The following is a 22,382-nucleotide window of genomic DNA, read 5'->3' as shown; positions in this document are numbered from 1 at the left end:
TTGATGGATCCCTCAAGCAACAACATTTCGAAAATCTACAACTTTTTGAAAGACAGCGACCTTCTTCGACGCATATAATATAACCAGTCGGCCGATAGCCCATTATGCTAGTGCTGCGTATTTTCTTAAGTTTGTATAATAATTGTATTATTATGTAAGCTTTTATAAAATAAAAATAAAAAATAAAAAAAATAATTTGTCGGGGTATCAACACTAGGAATAAGATTATGGCCTGAACTCTGAGCACTATGTTGAGTACCTGTAAATGATTTGATTTCGTTTTGTTTAGGCATTCGAAATAGCGCGTCAGCTACTATGTTTTCTTTGTCGGGTAAAGTAATTCTCTGTCATATTCATCCAGGTAAGATTTTCATCTTCTAACCGCTATAGTGCCTTTCCAGTTGCAATCATGCGTAAGGGATTCGTGGTCTGTATAAATCTTGACTTTGATAAGGTTCTCAATGTAAATGCTATTGGTCTATCGGCTTGAGAAAGGACTACTGGACTGGTTACGGCAATTTTTTTAGTAAAATCAGGATAATGTAAGATTACATCGTCAGGAAATAAAGTATTTTTCAGCTGTTCAAACGCTTTTAAAGCTTCGTCATTAAGTTGTAATAGTTTCTTTGATGAGGCCCCTTTTGATATTCGTCCGTCGTCTCCTTTCAGCAATGCTGGGAGCGGTTTGGCAATTGTTGAATCTTAATGAATCTCCTATAATATCCTGATAACCCCAAGAAAGATCTTAATTCCTTAAGTATTTTGGGGCGTGAATAATTAGCAATGGCTTTTACCTTGTTGGAATTTTTCTCTAAGCCCTTGTTTGATAAAACGAATCCAAGAAATTCAACTTTAGTTTTAAAGAATCTTACATATCTAATTTACATTTAATGTTTGCTGAGTATAATGTTTGGTATATTATATCAAGATCTTTACAATGCGTTTCTTCGTCCTTACGAAAATCAATTATGCCGTCTATGTAGATGTAGCAAATTTTGCCTATAAGTTCTCTGAGAATATCATCAAGAGTTCGTTGAAATATAGAAGGAGCATTTTTCAGTCCAAATGGGAGTCTTGTAAATTCATACTTTCCGTTATTTATCGAGAAGCTGTTTTCTCAATATCACTTTCTTTTACCCACTCTTGAGGTGCAACACGGAAAATAACTTGTTATCGCCTAGTTGTGAAAGTACACCATTTATGTCCGGTATGGGGTATTTGTCTGCTATTGTGACGCTGTTTATTTTCTTCGATTACCATCCTGTATTTTTTTATATTTAAGGCATCCAACTTTTTTGGTACGATCCACACAGAAGAATTGTACGGTGGTCGGGATGGTCGTATAATATTATTGTCTAATAGTTCTTTTATTTGTTTATTTACTTCGTCTGTTAAGGACATTGGGTATTGATAAAATTATTTAAAAAAAAGTAGTGTTAGTACTTGTACGAATTTCTGCTTTAACGTTTGTGATGTAGGTCAGTTTTTCATTTGGTTTGGAAAATAGGCATGGGTATTTCTTTAGTAAATGATTTAGTTCTGTTTTTAGATTACTTGAAAAATAACTATTCTGGGAATTATAACATTTACTTGTTCAAATTTTTTTTCGTTTATTGGAATTATTTTACCACTTTTTAGAGACATTGTTTTATTACATATATTAATTACAGTACCAAGCTCTTTTAAACTATCATATCTCAATATCGCGTCAAATGTTTTAAGTGTGGGTAATGAAAAGAATTTTATTATTGAGTTGGAGTCGCCAAACAAGTTAGCTAGTTCATGGTGGGTTATCTGAATGTTGCCTCCTACAGAGACAGCATCGAAATAATTTTTATTAAGAATTGGACTGGAAACTAATTTTGATTGAATATAATTTCTGGTTGACCTAGTATCTATTAAATTTTTTAAAATTTGCCCACTCCTCGACTTACATTTGAAATATGGAAGTGAGGAGTCCGTTATTCTAAAAAATTGATATATTGGTATTCATCTACTTGCTCGGTGTATTCAATTAACGTCTGGTCAAACTCAGCTTGGTCTTCTTGAGCAGCTACATTAATTGCGAATTGTGTGCCATATACCGAAATATTTAGGCGAGCCTCTAGTGTGCTCATATGTTTGCAAAATCCTATCTACTTCCTTTTTCCATGAACCTAATGCAGCTGGGTTGCATGGAAATTCGCGTAGCTTTTGAGATTGTCCGGTACTTTATCTAAGTTATCTAAATTTCTTAAATGTTCAACATTAATTCCCTGACTCTTTGTATTAGTAAAATCGAAAGTGTTGGTTTGAGTCTGACGTAACAAAATTGGCTAACAGTTTCTTGAATTTCAGCATTGGCCATATTTCTATTTCGGTGGTGAACTTACTGTCTTTATATTACTCTCTATTGTTGTAGAGCTTCTTGTGGGTTTAAAAAAGCCGGTCTGATTGAGTTAACTGTGTTACGCATTGATTTTAAAAAATTTGAAGGTCAAAATTTTAATTTTAGTCCGCGCACTAAAATGGTTATATCGTAGACTTACACTTAGTAATAATTGAGAATATAATTTATTTTATTTGCAATGTAAAAATTATTATGTAATTTGTTATGTAAAAATTTAATTGTTTATTTTTTTCTGTTTTCTTTTAAATTTTAAAATTATTAATGTTAAGTTTGATCATTAAAAGAATTTATTTATTACTTAGGTTTTGCAAATTTTGTCAGTGTATTTTATTTCACTACCAAATTCCTTTCTATTATTCTATTATTTGGTATTAAATTATTCTCTTTCACTCAAATTGTTTACGTTAATATTGTTCACTTTGGCATCTTATTCACTAACTTACATTAACTTATTGATGTGGCTGCTCCTCCTGGTAATCCGGATGTCTTCCTTTTCTCTACTTGGGATCCTGTAAAATACACGTCAGTTGGGGATGTTCTGCGGGCTGACCGGACAAAACGTGCATTCCGCCGATGGATCAGTAGTTATTGGCTACCGACCTTTAAGATGTCTCCGTTCCAATAATTAGAACATTCATTTGGTTGGCCAACAGTATTGTTTTACACTCTGTTCATCCCCGTTCGGGTGCCGGTTAATATTTTTAAAATTAAAATCAAACTTTTAAATTAAAGATGTTTCTTTATTGAATGTTCTGTCAGAACTGATCTTTCTTTTCTTAACAATACCCTGTTCTAGCTGGCGAAGGCGGCAGAACCGGCAGCAGAACTGTGGACATTCCTGAAATGTGTTATATTCCAAGGAATTCCTTGGGGTTGCAGCGGCAGCAGTTTTTTATAATGCTAGCTCATGTTTCCCAGAATTTTGTTAGGGTTTGTGATCTTCTGCCATTCAAGTGCAACAGCCACATGGATATTGTGCAAACGTTAAACTTATTTGTATTTAACTTATATACAGAAGTTGTTAAGATATTCGTATGGAAAACTGTCGACCGATCACTACTCCACTAGATGCGGGACATCAAGTAACTTGTAATGATACACCTATTATTATTATGTACGCGACGCGACATTTTGCACTCAGTGTGTAAACTTGCTTAAGGAAACAACGATCCACATTCAGGGCATATTGCGCAGTTATGAGAATATTGTGTTACCTGTGTACTACTCACAATGGATGGAATCATCTGTAGAAGTTCACGCAAGTGAGGAAAGTTCTCTGATAGATATTCACTTGGGAGTGGCCAAAAACTATTATTTTACATATGGCTCAAGCAGTTCACGACTTCCGGTGTTTGACCAAGTATCCTGCGGGTAGCGTAAGAACATCCGTTTGATGGCGAGCTAAAGTAAGAAGGCGAAACATCCTCTTAACAGGGTTGTGCGCTGTGCCCACCAAAAAAAAAAACAGCCTGGGATTAGATATCCCTCTTTTGATGACGAACAAGGGAAACGAAATAAGGATCTTTCTACTCGACTTGCAATCCTGCTCTCTGAGAGGGTTTATCAATAACTCTTTATAACGGAACTGTGGGACAGAATTTCAAGCTCTTTACGTACAGCTGCAACTGAAACTATTGGTTTTCGGAAAGTGCAAAAGAACAGCTGGGTTGATGAAGGATGATGTATCGCAACTGAGGGAAAACCGACTGCCTACCTCGCAACGTTACGATCGACGACACCATGTGCGGAATGGAACAGAAAACGAGAGTTGAAGAGGGAAGCGAGACGCATTTGCAGACTGAAAAAGAGAGAGGCCGAAATGCGTGAGTACTAAGAGCTTGATAAGCTGGCCGACAGGGGTAATGCTCGAAAATTCTACGAAAAAATGCGGCGGCTTCCAGAAGGTTTCAAGACCGGAGCATACTCTTGTAGAACCCCCAAAGGTGATCTAGTCACCGATGCCCAGAGCAGACTTAAATTATGGAGGGAACCCTTCTCCAGCCTGCTGAATGGCAGTGAACGCACGACGCCACTAGAAGGCGAACCCGATTCCCCAATCGATCACCCTGGAGTAGATGTTCCACTGCTCGACCATAAAGAAGTTCGAATAGCAATTACCCGTTTAAACAACAACAAAGCGGCGAGGGCCGATGGATTGCCGGCCGATCTATTCAAACACGGCGGTGAAGAAATGATAGGGAATATATATTCTATGTTAAATATGGCCGGCCGAAAGCATGCCCAACGAGTGGAATTTAAATGTACTCTGTCCAATTCACAAAAAGGGAGCCCCACAATCTGCGCCAACTACTGTGGGATACTGTCGCATATAAGGTCCTATCGATCGTATTGTGTGAAAGATTAAAGCCCACTGTCAACAAAATGACTGGACCTTATCGGTGTGGCTTTAGACTTGGAAAGTTAAAAACCGATCACATATTCACCATTCGCCAAATTTTGGAAAAGACTCGTGAAAAGAGAATCAACAAACCGTGAAAAGAGAATCGACAAACTCCTCCTCTTCGTCGATTTTCACGCTGCTTTTATGCACGATATCTAACACCAAAAGCTCCTTCAGGATCGGGAAGACCTTTCCGAGCCGTTATATACCAAACGAGGTTTCAGACAAGGCGATTCCTTATCGTGCGACTTTTTCAACCTGCTTCTGGAGAAAATAGTTCGAGCTGCAGAACTAAATAGAGAAGGTACCATCTTCTATAAGAGTGTACAGCTGCTGGCGTATGCCGATGATATTTATATCATCGGCCTCAACACCCGCGCCGTTAGTTCTGCTTTCTCCAGACTGGACAAGGAAGCAACATAAATGGGTCTGGCAATGAACGAGGGCAAGACGAAATATCTCCTGTCATCAAACAAACAGTCGTCGCACTCGCGACTTGGCACTCACGTCACTGTTGACAGTCATAGCTTTGAAGTTGTAGATAATTTCGTCAGATGCTACTTCGGACTGAATAGGCAATTTAGAAGTAAAGTCATCTCTCGATGAACAAAAACCAAACTCTGTAAGTAATTCATAATTCCCGTCCTGCTATATGCTGCAGAGGTTTGGGCGGTGACAATATCTGATGAGTCAACGTTACGAGTTTTCGAGAGCACAGTGTTGCGAAAGATTTATGGTCCTTTGCGCGTTGGCCACGGCGAATATCGCATTCGATGCAACGATGAGCTGTACGAGATATACGGCGACATTGACATAGTTCTGCGTAGGATCTGCTGTTGATTCATCCTGAAATTATTGTCCGCCGTTACATGATTTATACTTATATCCATTGCCATTCGTTTCTGAATTTTTCCCAGGCATTTCGTGCTGGAAGTCCTACTTCCTATGGGGTTTTTTTTTATTTATTTCGGAATAAAATGTGGCTTTTTGAATAGCAAATTAATTTGCCATCCCGGTTGGGTTAATTTTACCAGAAGTAAAGAAGTATATTTTTATTTTTTAGTCTTAAGACCAACTTATTCTTACATGTTTAGGTTTGTTTACATATATAGTGTATCGTTTGCTTAGATACATTTGCATTGTTTTAAGATAAGGCTGATCAGGTATTCAAACTCAAGGTTGTTTTGATGTTTGCTACTATTATAAGGAATACGTTCCTTAACTCGCGCTGTTGTTAACTCGGCTATAATCGTGTAAGCGGTGTCTACGCCAGTAAAGAAGAATATTTGGTCGCTGCAGTTTCAGTAGAGATCTGCTAACTAAAGGTGCGAAACCATTTTCCAATTCTTGTTATTTGTGTGATAGCTTGGAAGCATGCTTGTTAATTGCGATAAGACAATAACTACTGCTTGAATGCACTTATCCGCTTGGGAGGAAATTGGCGGGTAATAGATCAGATTTTATTGGAGTTTTTAACTACTCTTCCGCACATTTCCATATGAATCAAAGAAGCAGCCGACTGTAGCCCTGAGCAGTCCTGAGTATTTGGCACTTATATCTGCAGCAAAAGAAGTAGTTTTTCTGAAAGAGCTATTAACAGGAATGAAAATTCAGTGTCCAAAGGCGATAGTAGTGAACGCCGACTACTTGAGTGCGATGCATCTCGTAAAAGATTCCGTTTATTATTCCAAGAGTAAGCATTTTAATATAAAATATAACTATATAAGAGATGCATGTAAGAATATGCTCGTGAAGGAGACTTGTTGAAATACATGCCTGTATATAACGCACATATTCATGTAACACTGTTTTTGTGATTCATACACATTTTCCACTTCATTTCTTTTTAACTGCTTTCTTGTACATATATTATACTGAATTAAATATAATAAAATTGTTTTACTCCCTTTGGATTGCAAAAGAAAGTCACTGAAAAATATAAGTTGTTTTCCAATGATTACAGGAAAATTTCTATATTTCAAAAGTTCGTTTTAATGGACTACCACCGTATGTACATACATATTGGATTTATTGCATTATAGCTGGGCTACAAAAAATCTTTTCCATATCACTGCAATTTATGCGTCAATCAATGCGTGAAGAAAAAACATTTTTCGTTGTTTTTCGATGTTTTCGACGGTAACAACCTCTTTTGGATGTCCACCACGTTTACCGTTTTCGATGCTCATTTCGTCATGTCTAAATTTAGCGTACCAATCTTTGATTGTGGCAGTATAAGCCAATAAAGCCAAGTTCTTGCTTTAACTGTTTTTTCGCTTTTTTCACAATAAACAAAGTTGCTTACAGGTATATTAATATGTATTTTTTTTCTGTCGTAAAACATTTAGTAAACGGTATTAATTATTATGATTCATATTGATAATTCATCAATGTACTATTTGGCCTTAATATAAGGTTATTTAGAAACTAGTGTTAATATGTATTATAATTTAAATTATTTTGCAGTTATTTGGAACCCATGGATAGATCAAGCAAGAGAAATGAGTGATTTTGGGGATGATGAATTTCCCAATATGCTGTGCGTGGAGTCGGGTCATGTATCATCGCCGATTATTTTACTACCAGGTACAGCATTTGAGGCCAGCCAAATACTACAGGTTTGTTTTGCATATGTATTTTTAAACATAAAGAGTAAAATGTCGGCATACTTATCTGTATACCAAGTTTACCTTACAGGGTTTGTCCGGAAGTAATAGGACTGAGTTGATTTAAGAAAATGTATTGAACGAATCGTTACAATTCTTTAAAAATGGCATTTTCCGAGATAGCCTTGAGAGCCAAGGTGTAAACTGCTTGGATCCCCTCTGTCGTCTCAAAACGATTGCCATTCACCGACCTTTTCAGGCAAGGAAACAAAAATATGCGGGTCACTTTCACATATGTTCAATTTTTCTTAGCACACTTCCACTCGCCGCAATTTTTGGTCGTCAGTGAGCACACCTTGCGCTTCGTCGCGATGTCATGAATCATAGGGTTTCATAAATTTAACATCACATCTGTACAACTAAACGAATACTTAGTCGACGGTCTGAGTTCACAACTTTGCGCAAGAGTCACATGTCTTCCAGCACGGTCTTCATCAGCGACCTCTTCTCAGCCCTCCAAAAAAGCCTAGTGCCACCGAAACATACTGCTTGTCCCTGTCGCAGATTTACCGACTTTTACACAGAATTTAATCGCGTACCTCTGCTCTAACGAACGTTCCATTTTCGGCTTGCACCATTCACAGAAACACGTCGCGCGAAAATGTTTGTCGTAACTCTCCAGGTGATCGGAAACAACTGACCAGCCGCTCGTTCGCTATCTAGGAACACCCTTTACTGAATCCAGTCGGTACGCGCACAATCCGAAGTAGAGTCGAGGCGGAAGAAAATCAGTCCTTTTACTTTCCAGGAACCCTGTATTTACCAAATGTATAAACCTTATCAAAAGGTTTTTAAATACTGAAGTGTAAATTAGGTGGATAGTTATTTTAGCCACGGTTAAATATTCAAATAAAATTAAATTTTAATAATAAATACCGCCGCAATCTACTTTATGATTGAAGCTATTTGTCGTTGTTTAAAATTTTTACAAAATTCCTAATTGAATAAGCTTTGATTTTTTATGAAAAATGGAATATTATTATCTAAGCAGCTACTACTATCTTCTCTGCATCATGGGTTATGTAAATGTTAGGGTTCTGTTAGGTATTGAATATTTTCCTCTACCAGTTTTTATACTAGTTTAACATGCTGAAACAGAGTTAATATAACGGTTGTATGTATCTTCTAAAACTAATCAAGATAGATATAGGGTTGTATATCATGATGACGACGCGGGTTGTAAACCGGATGACTGTATGTCCGTTAGTAAAAATTGAGATATCTTAATGAAACCGTCGTTTAATAAGTGTTAATGCACATATCTCCTAAACCACTAAAGCTACAATAATCAAACTCGCCTAGCGCAAAATCTTCAGAACTCCTACCGAAGTGTGAAAATGGAATAAATTGGAATGGAAGAAATTGGATGAGCGCTCACTCCCCATATACGTACTGTTGTAAACTGCTAAAAGCGCGATAAATCAATATGGGAGACACATTAAATTTTGGTAACATCTGCAACAGGGCAAGAATGAGCATTGGGCATCCACGCCTACTTTCCATATAATACCATTTTAAATTCTATTGGAAACTTTCATGAAGAATTAATTAACATATCGACATAAAACTTTGCACGAATTTGCATTTGAGGTATGTTCCCTTATGCCTAAAAATTGCGTAAATCGAACCAAAACTGTTTAACTAGGTATTGAATATGTGGACCCTGTGTTTATAGTTGACCTCTTACCGAAAATATTGGTCAATGTGCGAGACATTAATTGAAATTCACAGAAAATACTTTCCTTATATTAGTATCTCTGTAAGCTACAAATGGGTTTAATCCGGTCAATACTTCCCTTAGCATATATGTACCTAATATAAAGATTGTCGAACCAATTTCCAATATGTGAGTTATCTTAACAAAATTGTAAGAGCGTGGGTTTCTCATAATGGTGCATATATGTGCATAGAATCGGGTGAAAACTCGCCCCAATCCCCATATAATTAACAAGCCTAATGTACCTGAAGATCCTTACTTCCTTGGCTTTAATCCTAGCTCGGTTACACCCGAACTTAGCTTGTTCCGAGCTTGTTTATAATGCATTTGCGATATTTTCCAAATTTATTGTGGTGGTTATTGTGAGGTGGTTATTCTATGTGCACGCGATGGCTGTCAGCAGAAGAAGAGAGTTGCTCGTATRATGTGKAGTYCTATATAGTAATAACCGCGGGCGTCTTCAAGCCTAACGGTTACCTATGTATTCCTTGTTTCGTTTTGTGTTGTATTCGTTTCAGCGTTGCTTGTAAGCCAGGCGCAGCTAACTTGCTGACATGCTGTTGGCATGTTGTGTTAAACGTTGAAATATAATATAATATATTGTSGCTCGTCCCACAAGTACTCCCCTTCTTGGAGAACGTTATCAAAATTATTTATAATTTAGGAAGATGATTAGAAGTTCAGCGGARTCTAACGCGTCTCTTGGGTGACGGTGTAGATAAGTTGGAGTCGGATTCAGATGGGCGGTATGATGGCGACGAAAATCGAGATGTCCGAGGTTCAGATGACTCTGGTGAAGTTGATTTCGTAAGCGTAGTATTGTTGTCATCGTCGTTGTGCTGCTCACTCTCGTTGAGCTTATCGTCGGGAAGTAAATAAAAAGTCGGTCGATCGAAATTGTAGTGTTTTCGCCTTTGACGTTTACAATGAAATATTTTTCATGCTTTGAAATGGCTCGGTGAGGTCCTTCATAAGGTGAAGTGAATGCGTGGTGTGGAGCGTCGCTACGAATAAAAACGTGTGAGCATGTAGATAGTTCTTTGAAAATGAATGGTTTCCTCTGACCGTGTCGTCCAATGGGTTGTGGTGCCAGATCTGCGAAGCAATTTCTTAAGCGTAATGCCAAATTGGATGATTGCAAACCAGATCGTGGCGAAGGCGCTAGGAAGTCACCTGGTAAACGAATGGCTCTCCATAAACGAGATCGGCAGGAGTTGCATCCTTCAAGTGACGGTGAAGACGTTCCACCATTCCCTTCGACTGCGGATGGAAAGTGGTTCTATTTATATGTTTGCTGCCGAGGAAACGAGCGAGAGCGCTAAAAAGTTGGCTCTTAAACCGTGTTCCTTGGTCCGTTGTGATTTGTAATGGTACACCGTAGCGGCATATCCATCCAGCAAAAAGTGTGCGGGCAACACATTCGGCGTCGATACTATCAATGGGAAATGCCTCTGGAAACCTGGTGAAACGATCGATAATTGTCAAGCAGTAGCGATACCCCTTTGAAAGTACGTATGAACCAATGATGTCCACGTGGATGTGTTCGAAACGTCTTGTGCGGCTTGGAAAGTTTTGGATTGGTRATAAAACGTGGCGAGATACCTTATTTCGTTGGCAAGCTAGGCATGTTCGGGCCMACAAACGGCAGTCGCGGTTAATGCTTGACCAAACGTATCGTTCGTTAACAATTTGGCGGAAGCTCGTGCTCCGGGATGACTAATGCTGTGGAGAGCGTCGAATATTTTCTTCCTCAGCGCGGTGGGAACATATGGGCGAATAATATCGGTCGAAAATGAAATGTTGACTGGTCGCAAGTTTAGTGAATCGTATTGTTCCCTTTGTATTCTTTGCTGAAGTTCCTCGTCCTCAGCTTGTGCTTGAGCAAGTTCGTTTGAAGATACTGCCATTGAAATTTCTTGCCAGGTTATCGGTTTGCGATCCGTAAATATTGTGATGTGTCATGCTTCGAAAATATAACGAAATTTTCGTAAGGCTGCGTAGATACCGTAAAGCTCACGGTCGGCTTTTGGCTGAAGTAGGTCAATGGTTCCCAGTGTTGTACTCGCCGTTGTTGCCCAAGGAACGTTGTATCAGGGTATGCTAATGTTGTTACTTTAAGTAGCTCTTCTTTGCATTGAACGAACGCTGCATCCCCTTCTGGTGTCCAGGGAACCGGGGGAGAACCTTTTATTGAAGTCCCTTGAATGTACTCGTGCAGAGGTGCTTGTAACTTAGCAGTGTTTTTAAGAATTTTACGGTAAAAATGTATCATGCCAAGAAACTCAAGCAGTTTTCGGATCGTTTTTAGTAGTGGAAAGTTAACTATCGCGTTTACTTTACCAGGAAGAGGTAAGATTTCTTTGGCTGAAATGCGGTGTCCCAAAAGTCCACTTCGGACTGACCAACACTGCACTTAGCGGTGTTAATTACGACACCATACTTAGTGAGTCGTTCGAAAGGTAAGCGAAGCGCAGTCATGGTGTTGCATAACATCTTTGGAAGCGATTAGGATGTCGTCTATGTATGGGAATAAGAAGTCGTCTAGTCCCCGTGTTACCTCGTCGATAAATCGTTGAAATGTTTGTGCGGCATTCCGAAGCCCGAACATCATGAACGGAAATTCGAAAAGACCAAACGGTGTTATAATTGCAGTTTTGTCGACATCTTCTTTGTATACAGGTTTTTTATTAAAAGCGCGTACTAGATCAATTGTTGAAAATACTGTTTTGCCGGTTAAATTGGCGGTAAAGTCTTCAAGAACACGAACAGGATATCGGTCTGGCAATGTACGGGCGTTAAGTCGTCGATAATCTTCACAAGGTCGCCATTTGCCAGTTTTCTCAGTCTTTCAGGTGGAGCGGAGGTGAACAGGAGCTCTTCGAATGTTGAGCGATTCCTAGTTGTAACGTTTTCTCGAACTCTGTCTTGGCAATTTTAAGTTTGTCGGGAACAAGTCTTGGAGCTTTACACGAAACGGGAGGGCCTGGTGTAGTAGAAATGTGGTGCTGCGTCGTATGTTTTGTTGGCTGACAGATTCCTTCGGACTTTGTCAGGTTAGGGAACTAGTGTATCTGCCCATATAGGATCGGCGGGCAGTACTTTAATTTCCGAAATGATTTTTTGATGGAGATAACTTACATGCTTCTTTTAGTTCAGATATCGAGTCGATAAGGCAGCTATTCTTGAGGTCGGGTAAGATGCCGAAATGAGCTAAAAAATCCGCCACCACGAAGCGCCATGTAAAATTTCGCCTGAGGCCAAGGTTTAGTGTTAGAGTTATGCAACCGTAGGTATTAATCGTAGATCCATTTGCTGCTGTGAGATTATAGTTGATTCGCTCGGACGGCCACGGTGCGAGTGCAGAGATCAGCGCCAGTATCCACCAGAAATTGGATTTTTGTGGCGCGATCTGTTATGAAAAGGCAGTTTGATTCACGTGAGGAGCCGTTAACCGCCACTAACTGTCCGACGGTAGGTTCCCTTGGCGTCAAGATATGAGGAATCGTAATGGTATTGCGTAATTTCATCGAAAATTCCGGCGAGATGAAATTGTCCCTCGAGTTGGGTGAACCACAAGGCTGGTCTTTCAGAATTGAAGAGCGGACATCGTATAGAAACACGTTGGAGTGGCATTATACTGTCTGCCATGTGCATGTTTGCGCTATCTGGCATTGCGATTTTGCGGGAAAACTCCTGCTGCGGTTGTACGCGTGGGCAGCCACGTGCGCAGATGAGCACAAAAAACCAAAACACAAAGTAGTAGTCAAGAAGTGTTTGCGTAGTTTTAATTAATAAACGAAGTGGACTGTAGCCGAAATAATTAGCGAATTTTAAAATTATATTATTGAATCGCGGTATAACTATCGATCACGTCGGTGTCACCAGTTGTGGTGGTTATTGTGCGGTGGTTATTCTATGTGAACGCGATGGCTGTCAGCAGAAGAAGAGAGTTGCTCGTATAATGTGGAGTCCTATATAGTAATAACCGCGGGCGTCTTCAAGCCTAACGGTTACCTATGTATTCCTTGTTTCGTTTTGTGTTGTATTCGTTTCAGCATTGCTTGTAAGCCAGGTGCATCTAACTTGCCATGGTGTTGCCATGTTGTATTAAACGTTGAAATATAATATAATATATTGTGGCTCGTGCCACATTTATATTCTAAAAATTTTGATCAATTTAAAAGATATTTACAGAAAAAAATATTTTGTAGAGTCTGGAAATGCCTATTCTTATCGGTAGCACATTCTCTGGACGCATCCTGTTAAGATTTTTTAAATATGTAATCTGATGGTCCAAATTGTCTAATAAAAGTAATTATCGCAACTTCCAAAAAGTAATATTGTCAGGCAAAGTTAATTTTAAGCATTAAACCAATTACGGAAAACCACTGGACCATTAAGTCCAGTTGTGATGGACATCACTAGATATAAAATACAGAACAATAGATTCGCCTCCTTAAGTGTTTTGTAGTCACTGTATTGATTATTTTTAATTGCATGACATAATATTCTAGAATATCTTATGGACATTCTAAGCATCTCAAAGCGAGAAACTGGCTTAAATTGAATTAATTCTATTTCAAAATATTATCCTGTATTAATTTAAAGACCATTAAAATATATATGTATATATATATATTTTTTTTTATTTATTTTATTTATTTTAGGCACAAATATACACTGTTATGAATAAAACATGCTCTGTTATTTTCATTGGGAAACTCACATTTTGCCCGATATATGCGATACAAAGTCACCCCGAAGTTCGAAAATCTTTATATTAAGTATTGGGGGTAAAGGAAAGTATTTGTCCGATTCAACCTATTTTTGACATAGAGGCATATCATTATAAGAGAAGGATTATCCCTTAATTTCAGTTATATGTATATATCACACTGTGACCCTCAATTTCGATCAAAAATCAACTATAGGTACCGGGGGCCTAAATTTTCAGTACCTAGGGACTTCAACAGTTTTTATTGGATTTAAACAATTTTTGGTCATAAGGTGGCCCACACTAAAGACATTATTCGGGCAAAGTTTTATCCTGTTAATTGCTTCTTGATTTGTGCACTGGAAACTGAACGAATCAAGTGAAATTTAAAATTTTGCTATGCGGGAAGTAGGCGTGGTTGCTGTCCGATTTCATCCACTTGCACAGTGTGCATAAAAAGAATGGCTCGTAGCACATAAGACTTCCTCATGCCATTTCGGTGGTAAAATGTAATGTCTCTGGCGTATTTAGTTAGATTTATCGCGATTTTTTTCGATCCATTTTATTCCATAAGATTTGTACTCAGCAAATTTGTTTGTAGTAGCTTGGGTAGTAGTAGTCGTTTAGGAGATATGTACATTTAACTTGTTAGAGGGCGGGGCCACACCCACTTTTTAGTATAAAAAACGGGTTTCAATTAAGATCTAAAGTAGGCATTGAGCGAAAAAAAAAGAAAATCGTATCTTTGGCGGACAAAAAATTTCTAGTTGATTTTTTCTTATAAATATTTGTAATTGAAGAAAAAATCCTTCGTTCAATATATTTTTTTAAGCGATTGAGTTTTGGAAATGCTCCGATTTAGAAATCCAAACATAAAGATACGATTATAAAAATACTAGAACTTATAATATTTATTTGCTAATTTTATTTCTAGATCATCATCGAGGGGAATGTCAATAGAAAAACAAAACGAAATCGCTAACGTTTAAAGAATCGGAACCCGCAGAGGTAAACCGATTCATAAAAGGCAATTTGTATAATAAAACACATAATTATTAGACGTTTAGATCAAAAAGGATGGAGAAGGAAAAAGAGACCGTCAATTTACTCAACAGCAAAATAAAGCATTCCACTAAATCTAAATAAATTCGGAAATTTTGTATATGGATGTATATAATGCAGGCGTGATTTGAATTTGCAAATATGAACTAAATCAAATTATATTTTCCAATTTTGACATGAGTATCTAAAATTTCTTTTACAAAAAATATATTGAGTTAATTTTTATTTGTGGACTACTACTTTGGTGTCATATTACGAAATTTTCACAAAGTTCTACAGACATTGTTAGTTTAAATAAATGTTGGTAAGTCAATGCGTTCAAGTTTTAAAGATATTTACCTACTATATTAAAAATATAAATAAATAATATTTATAATATTTAATATATTGATAGAAATTGCATAATTAATTAATTCAACTCAACTACCGGAAGATTCTAAAAAATTAATTACTGAACTTTTAATTATTATGTTAAAATATGATCATAATAAGCATACAAACCCAATAGAAATCAAGAGGAGTTATTTGAAATTTTTTTAAATAAAGCAAATTTTGTTAATGGCTTCCAACATATATAACTTATAAACAGGTGTATATACATACATATAATTATATTTATTTGTTGTTTGACATTATAAATATTGTTCAAATTATTAAAAAAAATTCAATGAATGTATTTTGAATAATTTGAAAATGAAAAACCACAAACCACTCGCTCTAAATGAGGGATTTAAGCTTAATTTATAAGGCAATTATTTAAAGATGCTCATTGCTCTAATTACAACTTAATAAAATTAACTAAAATAATAATAACACCAAAAACTCTATATAATACAGATGTATGTACATATAAATGCCCGAGGCATACTTCTAGAAAGTTACACATTCAGTAAAATTCAATGATTTATAACAATTTCTTGTGCGCATAATATGAAATGTACCAGCTATTTGACGTAAACCCATGTTTCGTAACTTTCGTATAATTAATAATAATTTAACACATGTTAGCCTAGCCGTCTTCTATTCCACAAGCTTTAGATACACTGGCAGTATTTCCATAAAAACGATTGGATGATTTTCTTAAGAAAAGTCTTGAATCGATACCAATTTGTTAATTAATTATGATTTTGATAATTGATATTTGAGGTTTTCTACCGTTTTTACTCTTTTTTTAATTTATGAAATGGTTTGATATTTCTCAAAAATCTATATACAAGTATATGGGCAATATTCCGAACGAGGTTTACTGTTATCATTAAAGCTATTAGTATATCACGGTGTCTGCAAATATAAATTTTAATTAAATTTGTTAATTAATCTTTAAATAATATTGACCGTTTAAATAACCTACCTATTGTTAACATACAATGGAGGTTCTTTTATTTCAAGACATTTCAAATTAGGTATTTTAAATAATTAATTAATTTTTATAAACTGTATTTAAGAATATTATCTATATATTTATAATATTAACTTTACAGTTTTTGTTTACTAAAACTAAGATTTTGTAAACACAAAAGTTGAATAAGTGTTGACCTTTACAAAAATGGTGCTCAAATATATTTATGTATAAGTTTAATAACTTTATGCATTTTATATGTATAATATAATATACTATGTAAGCCCATATTTTGTATATGCTCAAGTAAAACATTGGAAGCTATTCGTATGAAAGGGATCATATGGATCATTGTGATAATGTATATTACATGAAATTTTGATTAACAGAAATGTTTTGTATATATCATCATTTAAAGAAAAGAAGCCAACCCGTTTGGACGTTCGTCACTTTCAGAGTAATTTTTTTTTTTGTACTGTGTAATAAAAAACTAAAACAAACTCATTAAGTAAAGTTTCTCTGGTAAAAAGTAGATGTCTTTAAAATAGATTATTTAATTTTTGATATTTTGTGTTTACATACATTTTTTAGACATCTCGTGATAATTTCAATTTAATGTGCTAGTATTTACTTCGGCATGCTTCTCCATTAGTTTTATATTCTGCTTCATAGTCCGTCTCTTGTTCACACTAGCCCACAAATCCTTAATCAGGTTAAGTGATTTTGTGCTGACCAGTGGATGAGCTGAAATTGATCACAGCGAGTTACAATTTATCAAAGTGCTTCAGATGATTACTTCCCCATTAAATCTAGCTGTTCCTATGGATAAGCACTTTCGTCCATAAAATCAATTAATTTTGACTGTAAATTATTCCAATAGTCTCCTTTTTTCAGAATTCCTGAGGTTCTTCAATTGAAGCCTCCCCGTAGAATGAGACCCCTTCTATCATATTTTACATTCCGTTACTGTTTCCACGACATTCGGGTCTAAGTAACCGGAAACGGACCTCGTTTTTCAGCTAAGGACCTCTAAATTACTTCAGGAATGTTTTCTACCGCTATAACAACACGACGACAGTCTGCCGCACATAATGTTGTAGATTTTCATGTGGATATTATTGTTTGCCTTCCGATTGAAAATTATTGATTTTCGTTACATCTGATGATAAGTTTTTTTTTTTTCAATCTTCCACAGAACAGTTTTTATGTTTTTATTTTTTTTCAGGCGTTATTTTCTGTTTAACAGGGTTCACAAAACAAATTCTTTAAAGGCCTCTCCATACAGTCTATTCGCTGACATTCTTATTTATGTCATTTGCAACTTCATTCGGTGTCTCCTTTGTCTGACATCAGAGTTTGTTAACAATCGTGTTCGTCCTCTTACATCCAGGGAAGCAACTAAGTTTTCTTAAGGCCACAATAGAGCTAATAGACAATTTTAACACACAAGCAATTTCACGGATCGGAAGGCCACTTTTTGCCACAGTATATTTATGCAAACAAAAATAAATTAAAAATTCCAGCAAACCAAATCGACATAATTTACTGTTAATTTACAGTTATGTTATACTGTGTCAAATCAAATACAAACAATACTTATTTCAAATTGAACGCAACGAGCAAAATTGTACTGAATGAGGTTTTTTGTTTCTTTCATTTTTGATATAGATTTTTTGCACATTTGGTATCGTTTGAGCTAATAGTTAAAAAAATACATATTAGAGCACATATATAGAAAGGAGGCGAGCATATAAATATATTATGTATAAATAAAATAAACCTATATTTGCAAATTTTTGTGACATAAATACTAAAATAAAATATCAATACAAGTATACGACTTTGTAAACAGCTATACAGAAAATCAAAAGTTTAATATTCATATAACATAGTACTATACTATATATAACACTGTCGAATTCACGAAATAATTTGTATGATAAAATGTGTGAGAGTTGAGCAATCATATATATACACTTGATCTCCTTTTTGCACGGATTTTTTTTCACAGGACGCTCTGCAGGATTTCAGTGCCAATTAAATTAAGCAGTAGAATGCTACTGTAGAAGAAGTAAAGTCAAGGAAAGCACAGCGATAAATGACGATTTTTTTTAAATCATAAACGTAACATTACATGAACTTTGAAATTTATGTTTGTTAATTTCTATTAACGGTATATACAATATAACACCATGAAAATCTACAGTGCTTTAATTGTGTAAATTCTCGCTGCACCAAGGGATAGATTTGCCTATAAGTAAAATGAGATTTGTTTTATACGTTTTCCTTTTTTAACAAATTTTTTTGATTGGTTCTGATAGTGAGTTGTACATCAAAATCTGACTTTTCGAACGGGTAATTATTGCCCCAGTTAACCATACAAAAATGAGATCAAGTATATACATTAGGGTGGCTCTTATTTTTCAAGAACAATTTTTTTTCTTGTGCTAGCCCTCAATTTAGTTCCCTTTTCTAAAAAAATCAGATGAGCGAAATTTGAAGTTAATCCGATAAGTTTAAAGTGTGCCCCTTGGCCCTCAAAAATACAAAATAAACGAAAATTCAAATAAAAAATTAATTTAGTTTCTTGGTTTCAAAAACTTGTACAGAGTTATCGCCCAAATTACGTCCGGGGGAAAATTGCTTTATTTTACTGCAAAAAGAAAGTGAAAAAGATTCGTAAAAGTATGTTCGCATTGCAGCGAAAACACGCTTTCCGTGTTTTCAGCTGAAAACCTAATTGAAAATATGGTTTTCGTCATGTGTTAACTGTCAAATGCATAGCGTATTTTCGCAGTTTATTGTGAATTACTAAGGAGTATTGTGAATTGAGTGGATGGAAATAACTATTTACAGTAAATATTGACGGTTATTGTGCGTTTTTTTAAATTTTGGGCGTGCTTCGTGTATTGTGAATTAAGTGGATGAAAATATCAGTCTCCTATAACATTCGAAGTGAACACATACGGTAGCACAATGTCAACTCCTAGATTACGAGAGAAAATTTATCTTCTTGGGCATTACTCGAATGAAATTGTTGGAAGTAAACTGCCATCGGTGAAACAAGTGTTAAACGTTTTCTTTTTCAATTTGCGAGTGTGTAAGTTAACCGTACGGGGAAGTGCCTCACTAGCTGTGCGGGAAGCGATGGTATATTGGGAAAAAGCACGAATTCCGACGCAAGAGTTAAGGAATTGTATACCAAAGTTGGAAGGTCTGTATAAACAATTTAGGCAACTTCAAAAACATGCTGGAAGATTTTCGGAGGTTCATAAGAAAAAAGAAACAGATTTCCTTGAAAAACTTGAGGACCTTTTTGATATGGCACACGTCACTGCTTTGAGTATCATTACCATTGAAGAAGATAAACAGTTCTTAATCAATCAGCGGTTGAGAGGCCAGGGTTTATGTATGGAATTGATTACCAGCTAATTGCGAAAGAAGCACGAGTTTCTGAACGAAAAATGCAAGAGATGAAGAGGAAAAAGCGAAGCGATCATGAAATGCAACAACTGGGTAAGTATCGATTGTGTATATAAATATTTATGGATTTATATATATATATGTTTTCATTTGATTAAATTTTTTAATTTTTTCAGCTCAACCTGCTATGCTCATGACGTCTAGTTCAAGCAGTAGTGAAGATTTAGATTTCTGTGATTTGGAGGAAGTTCCGCGAGTCTCAAAAGATTTATCACCACAAGCAAAAAGGAAAAGGGGGCGTCGAACAATAATCACTCCAAAGCTTGCTGCTGCCTTGGATATGTGCAAGATCAGTGTGTTGAAAATTTCTATATCACCAGGTGCTCTATTAACAAGTTTCGAGAGAATCTTCGCGAACAAAAAGCTGCTGAAATCAAAAATATTTTCAAGGATAAGAAATTGCACGCTGCTACCTTGCATTGAGATGGTAAACTACTTCCAGCATTAACGGGTAAAGAGACAGTAGACCGACTTTCTGTAATTCTTTCAAATTGTGGTACTGATCAACTTCTTGGTGTACCTGCATTGCGATCGGGGAATGGAAAAGAACAAGCAACAGCTGTTTGTGAAACTCTTGCGGAATGGGGCCTTCAGAATTACGTAAAAGCATTAGTTTTTGACACAACAGCATCAAATACAGGCGCTTTTAAAGATGCATGTGTTTTGATTGAAAACTTTCTGGAAAAAGATCTCTTGTATTTACCCTTTCGGCATCACATGTACGATATAATTTTAAAAGCAATTTATGAGGAAAAGATGGGGAAAACTACAGGCCCAACTGTACCAATATTAAAAAAGTTCCAAACTGCTTGGTCTGGAATTAACGTTAATAATTTTAAAACCGGAATCGAGCATGAAAAGGTCAAGGAAAATTTTAATCCGGTCGATGTATCTCGAATTCTTGATTTTGAACAAGACGCTTTGCAAGAACAACATCCCAGAGAGGATTATAGAGAATTTTTAGAATTGACAGCTATTTTTCTTGGCACAACACCGCCTCGTGGAGTGATCTTCCGAGTACCAGGGGCTATCCATCATGCAAGGTGGATGGCAAGGTTTCGCGATGAATTTAAGTTATCATGAAGAAAATGCTATTTGTGTTATATGCATTTTCCTAATCCGTGTATATGTCGAAGCGTGGTTTTGTGCTCCTTCTGCAGCCAAAGCCCCATATTCAGATTTCAGTGTTCTTTCAACACTTTATAAATATCAGAATATTGATAGTGACATTTCCCGTGTGGCTTTACAAAAAATTAAAAATCATTTGTGGTATTTATCTCCTGAACCCATCGCCTTCGCGTTCTTTGACTCTAATTTGTCTTCTGAATCAAAAAGAAAAATGGTCAGTGCACTATATCGTGAAGCAGATATATCAGAAGATAATACCAAAAAGATTAATGATTTAATATAATTTAACAGTAAGAATTCTTGCTAGTTACTTACTCAATAAAAATTTTTTGGAACAAAAAGCACAAATAATTTGATTTTCATGTGATTTTCGGTTTATTTTGGATTTTTAAGGGCCTAGGGGCACACCTTACCCTTATCCGATTGACACCAAATTCCATAGAGCTCTTTTTTCATAGAATGGAACCAAACTGAAGGGTAACCCACGAAAATTTTTTAAAAATTGTAAAAAGTGCTATATAAGAGCCACCCTAATATACATACATATCTATATGAATAAAAAGTAATAATTTACAATTATATAAATAACTTAAAACAATTAAGCTATACCGTTTTTTATTATGCAACGTATTATAATTAAGACCTTAATATTATATATGTATTGTGTACGGCGTAGACTGGAGTAAAACGTACATAACTCTGAGCTTACATTTTTTACAAGTACTTCTTGAAATATTTAGCGATATTGCTAATTAATAGACGAAGCTGGCGGAGCAAAATAATGAAATTAAGTTACATACCATCAAGTACTTAAAAAAGTTTTTTTTAGATCAATTTGGTAATGCACAAGATATTCAATGTGTTTGGGGGTGTTTGAGTCTCAATCACTGCGGCAATATTGCAAAGCATCATATTCGACGCAGAAATGTGGCAACTTTTGCAAATGTCAAGCCTTCGAACAACTCAAATACTGACATTTCGTGCGCGCAAAAGTGACAAAATCGGCATCAACAAAATTCGTGATGGAGGAAATGAGGTAAGCGAAATCGCTCTTTATTTTTGCTTATAACTAATTATTATTATTAGTTATGTGCACTAATGAATAATATTATATTATTTTTTATTTTAAATATCATTTCCAGCCTGAAGCTATGTCACAATTTTACCAAGCTCCTAGTGAGATGCCGGCTCGAAATGGAGCACAAATTTTCTGCGGGGAAACGTAAAAAGTCGGTATTATGGGCAAAAGTGGTCAACAAAATGAAGTTGGTCAACACGGATGTTCCGCAATCAAAGGACCTTATGCAAAGAAAGTTTTTAAATTTATTTGCGACATACAAACGAATAAAGAAACGAAATGGGCAGACTGGGAGAGAGGCAACAAGCTGGGAGTTCTTTGAAGAGTTCGACGAGGTGTACGGTAGGCGGCATTCCATACAACCGCCAGCCAAAAACCTTCAAGGCTCCATAGTGGATAGCGCCG

General features: G+C 36.1%; 2 protein-coding genes across 5 annotated transcripts in view; both read left to right on the top strand.

Moving 5' to 3' along the window:
• The window catches only part of LOC108971708 (glucose-6-phosphate 1-epimerase), a 116,668-nt gene extending 101,511 nt beyond the window's left edge, over positions 1 to 15,157 (top strand). For 2 of the 4 annotated variants that reach the window (XM_018937951.1, XM_018937952.1), the window contains exons 8-9: positions 7,257 to 7,408; positions 14,822 to 15,157. In XM_018937951.1, the coding sequence (XP_018793496.1) occupies positions 7,257 to 7,408; positions 14,822 to 14,869 (200 nt within the window). In that variant the 3' untranslated portion in view covers positions 14,870 to 15,157. The remainder of the gene's footprint in view (positions 1 to 7,256; positions 7,409 to 14,821) is intronic. The other 2 variants (XM_018937955.1, XM_018937954.1) reach the window with 2 other exon arrangements.
• Positions 15,158 to 15,177: 20 nt separating this feature from the next.
• Positions 15,178 to 22,382, top strand: part of LOC108971710 — a gene marked incomplete in the record, with an annotated part of 7,542 nt that continues 337 nt past the window's right edge. The window contains 3 exon segments of the mRNA XM_018937959.1: positions 15,178 to 15,253; positions 21,729 to 21,935; positions 22,042 to 22,382. Of these exon segments, the coding sequence (XP_018793504.1) occupies positions 21,922 to 21,935; positions 22,042 to 22,382 (355 nt within the window).

The sequence above is a fragment of the Bactrocera latifrons genome, unplaced genomic scaffold (assembly GCF_001853355.1).
Source record: "Bactrocera latifrons isolate USDA-ARS-PBARC rearing strain unplaced genomic scaffold, ASM185335v1 scaffold_355, whole genome shotgun sequence".
Taxonomy (NCBI): Eukaryota; Metazoa; Arthropoda; class Insecta; order Diptera; family Tephritidae; genus Bactrocera; species Bactrocera latifrons.
The sequence above is the reverse complement of the archived record's forward strand: the minus strand, read 5'-3'. Positions and strand labels throughout refer to the sequence as shown.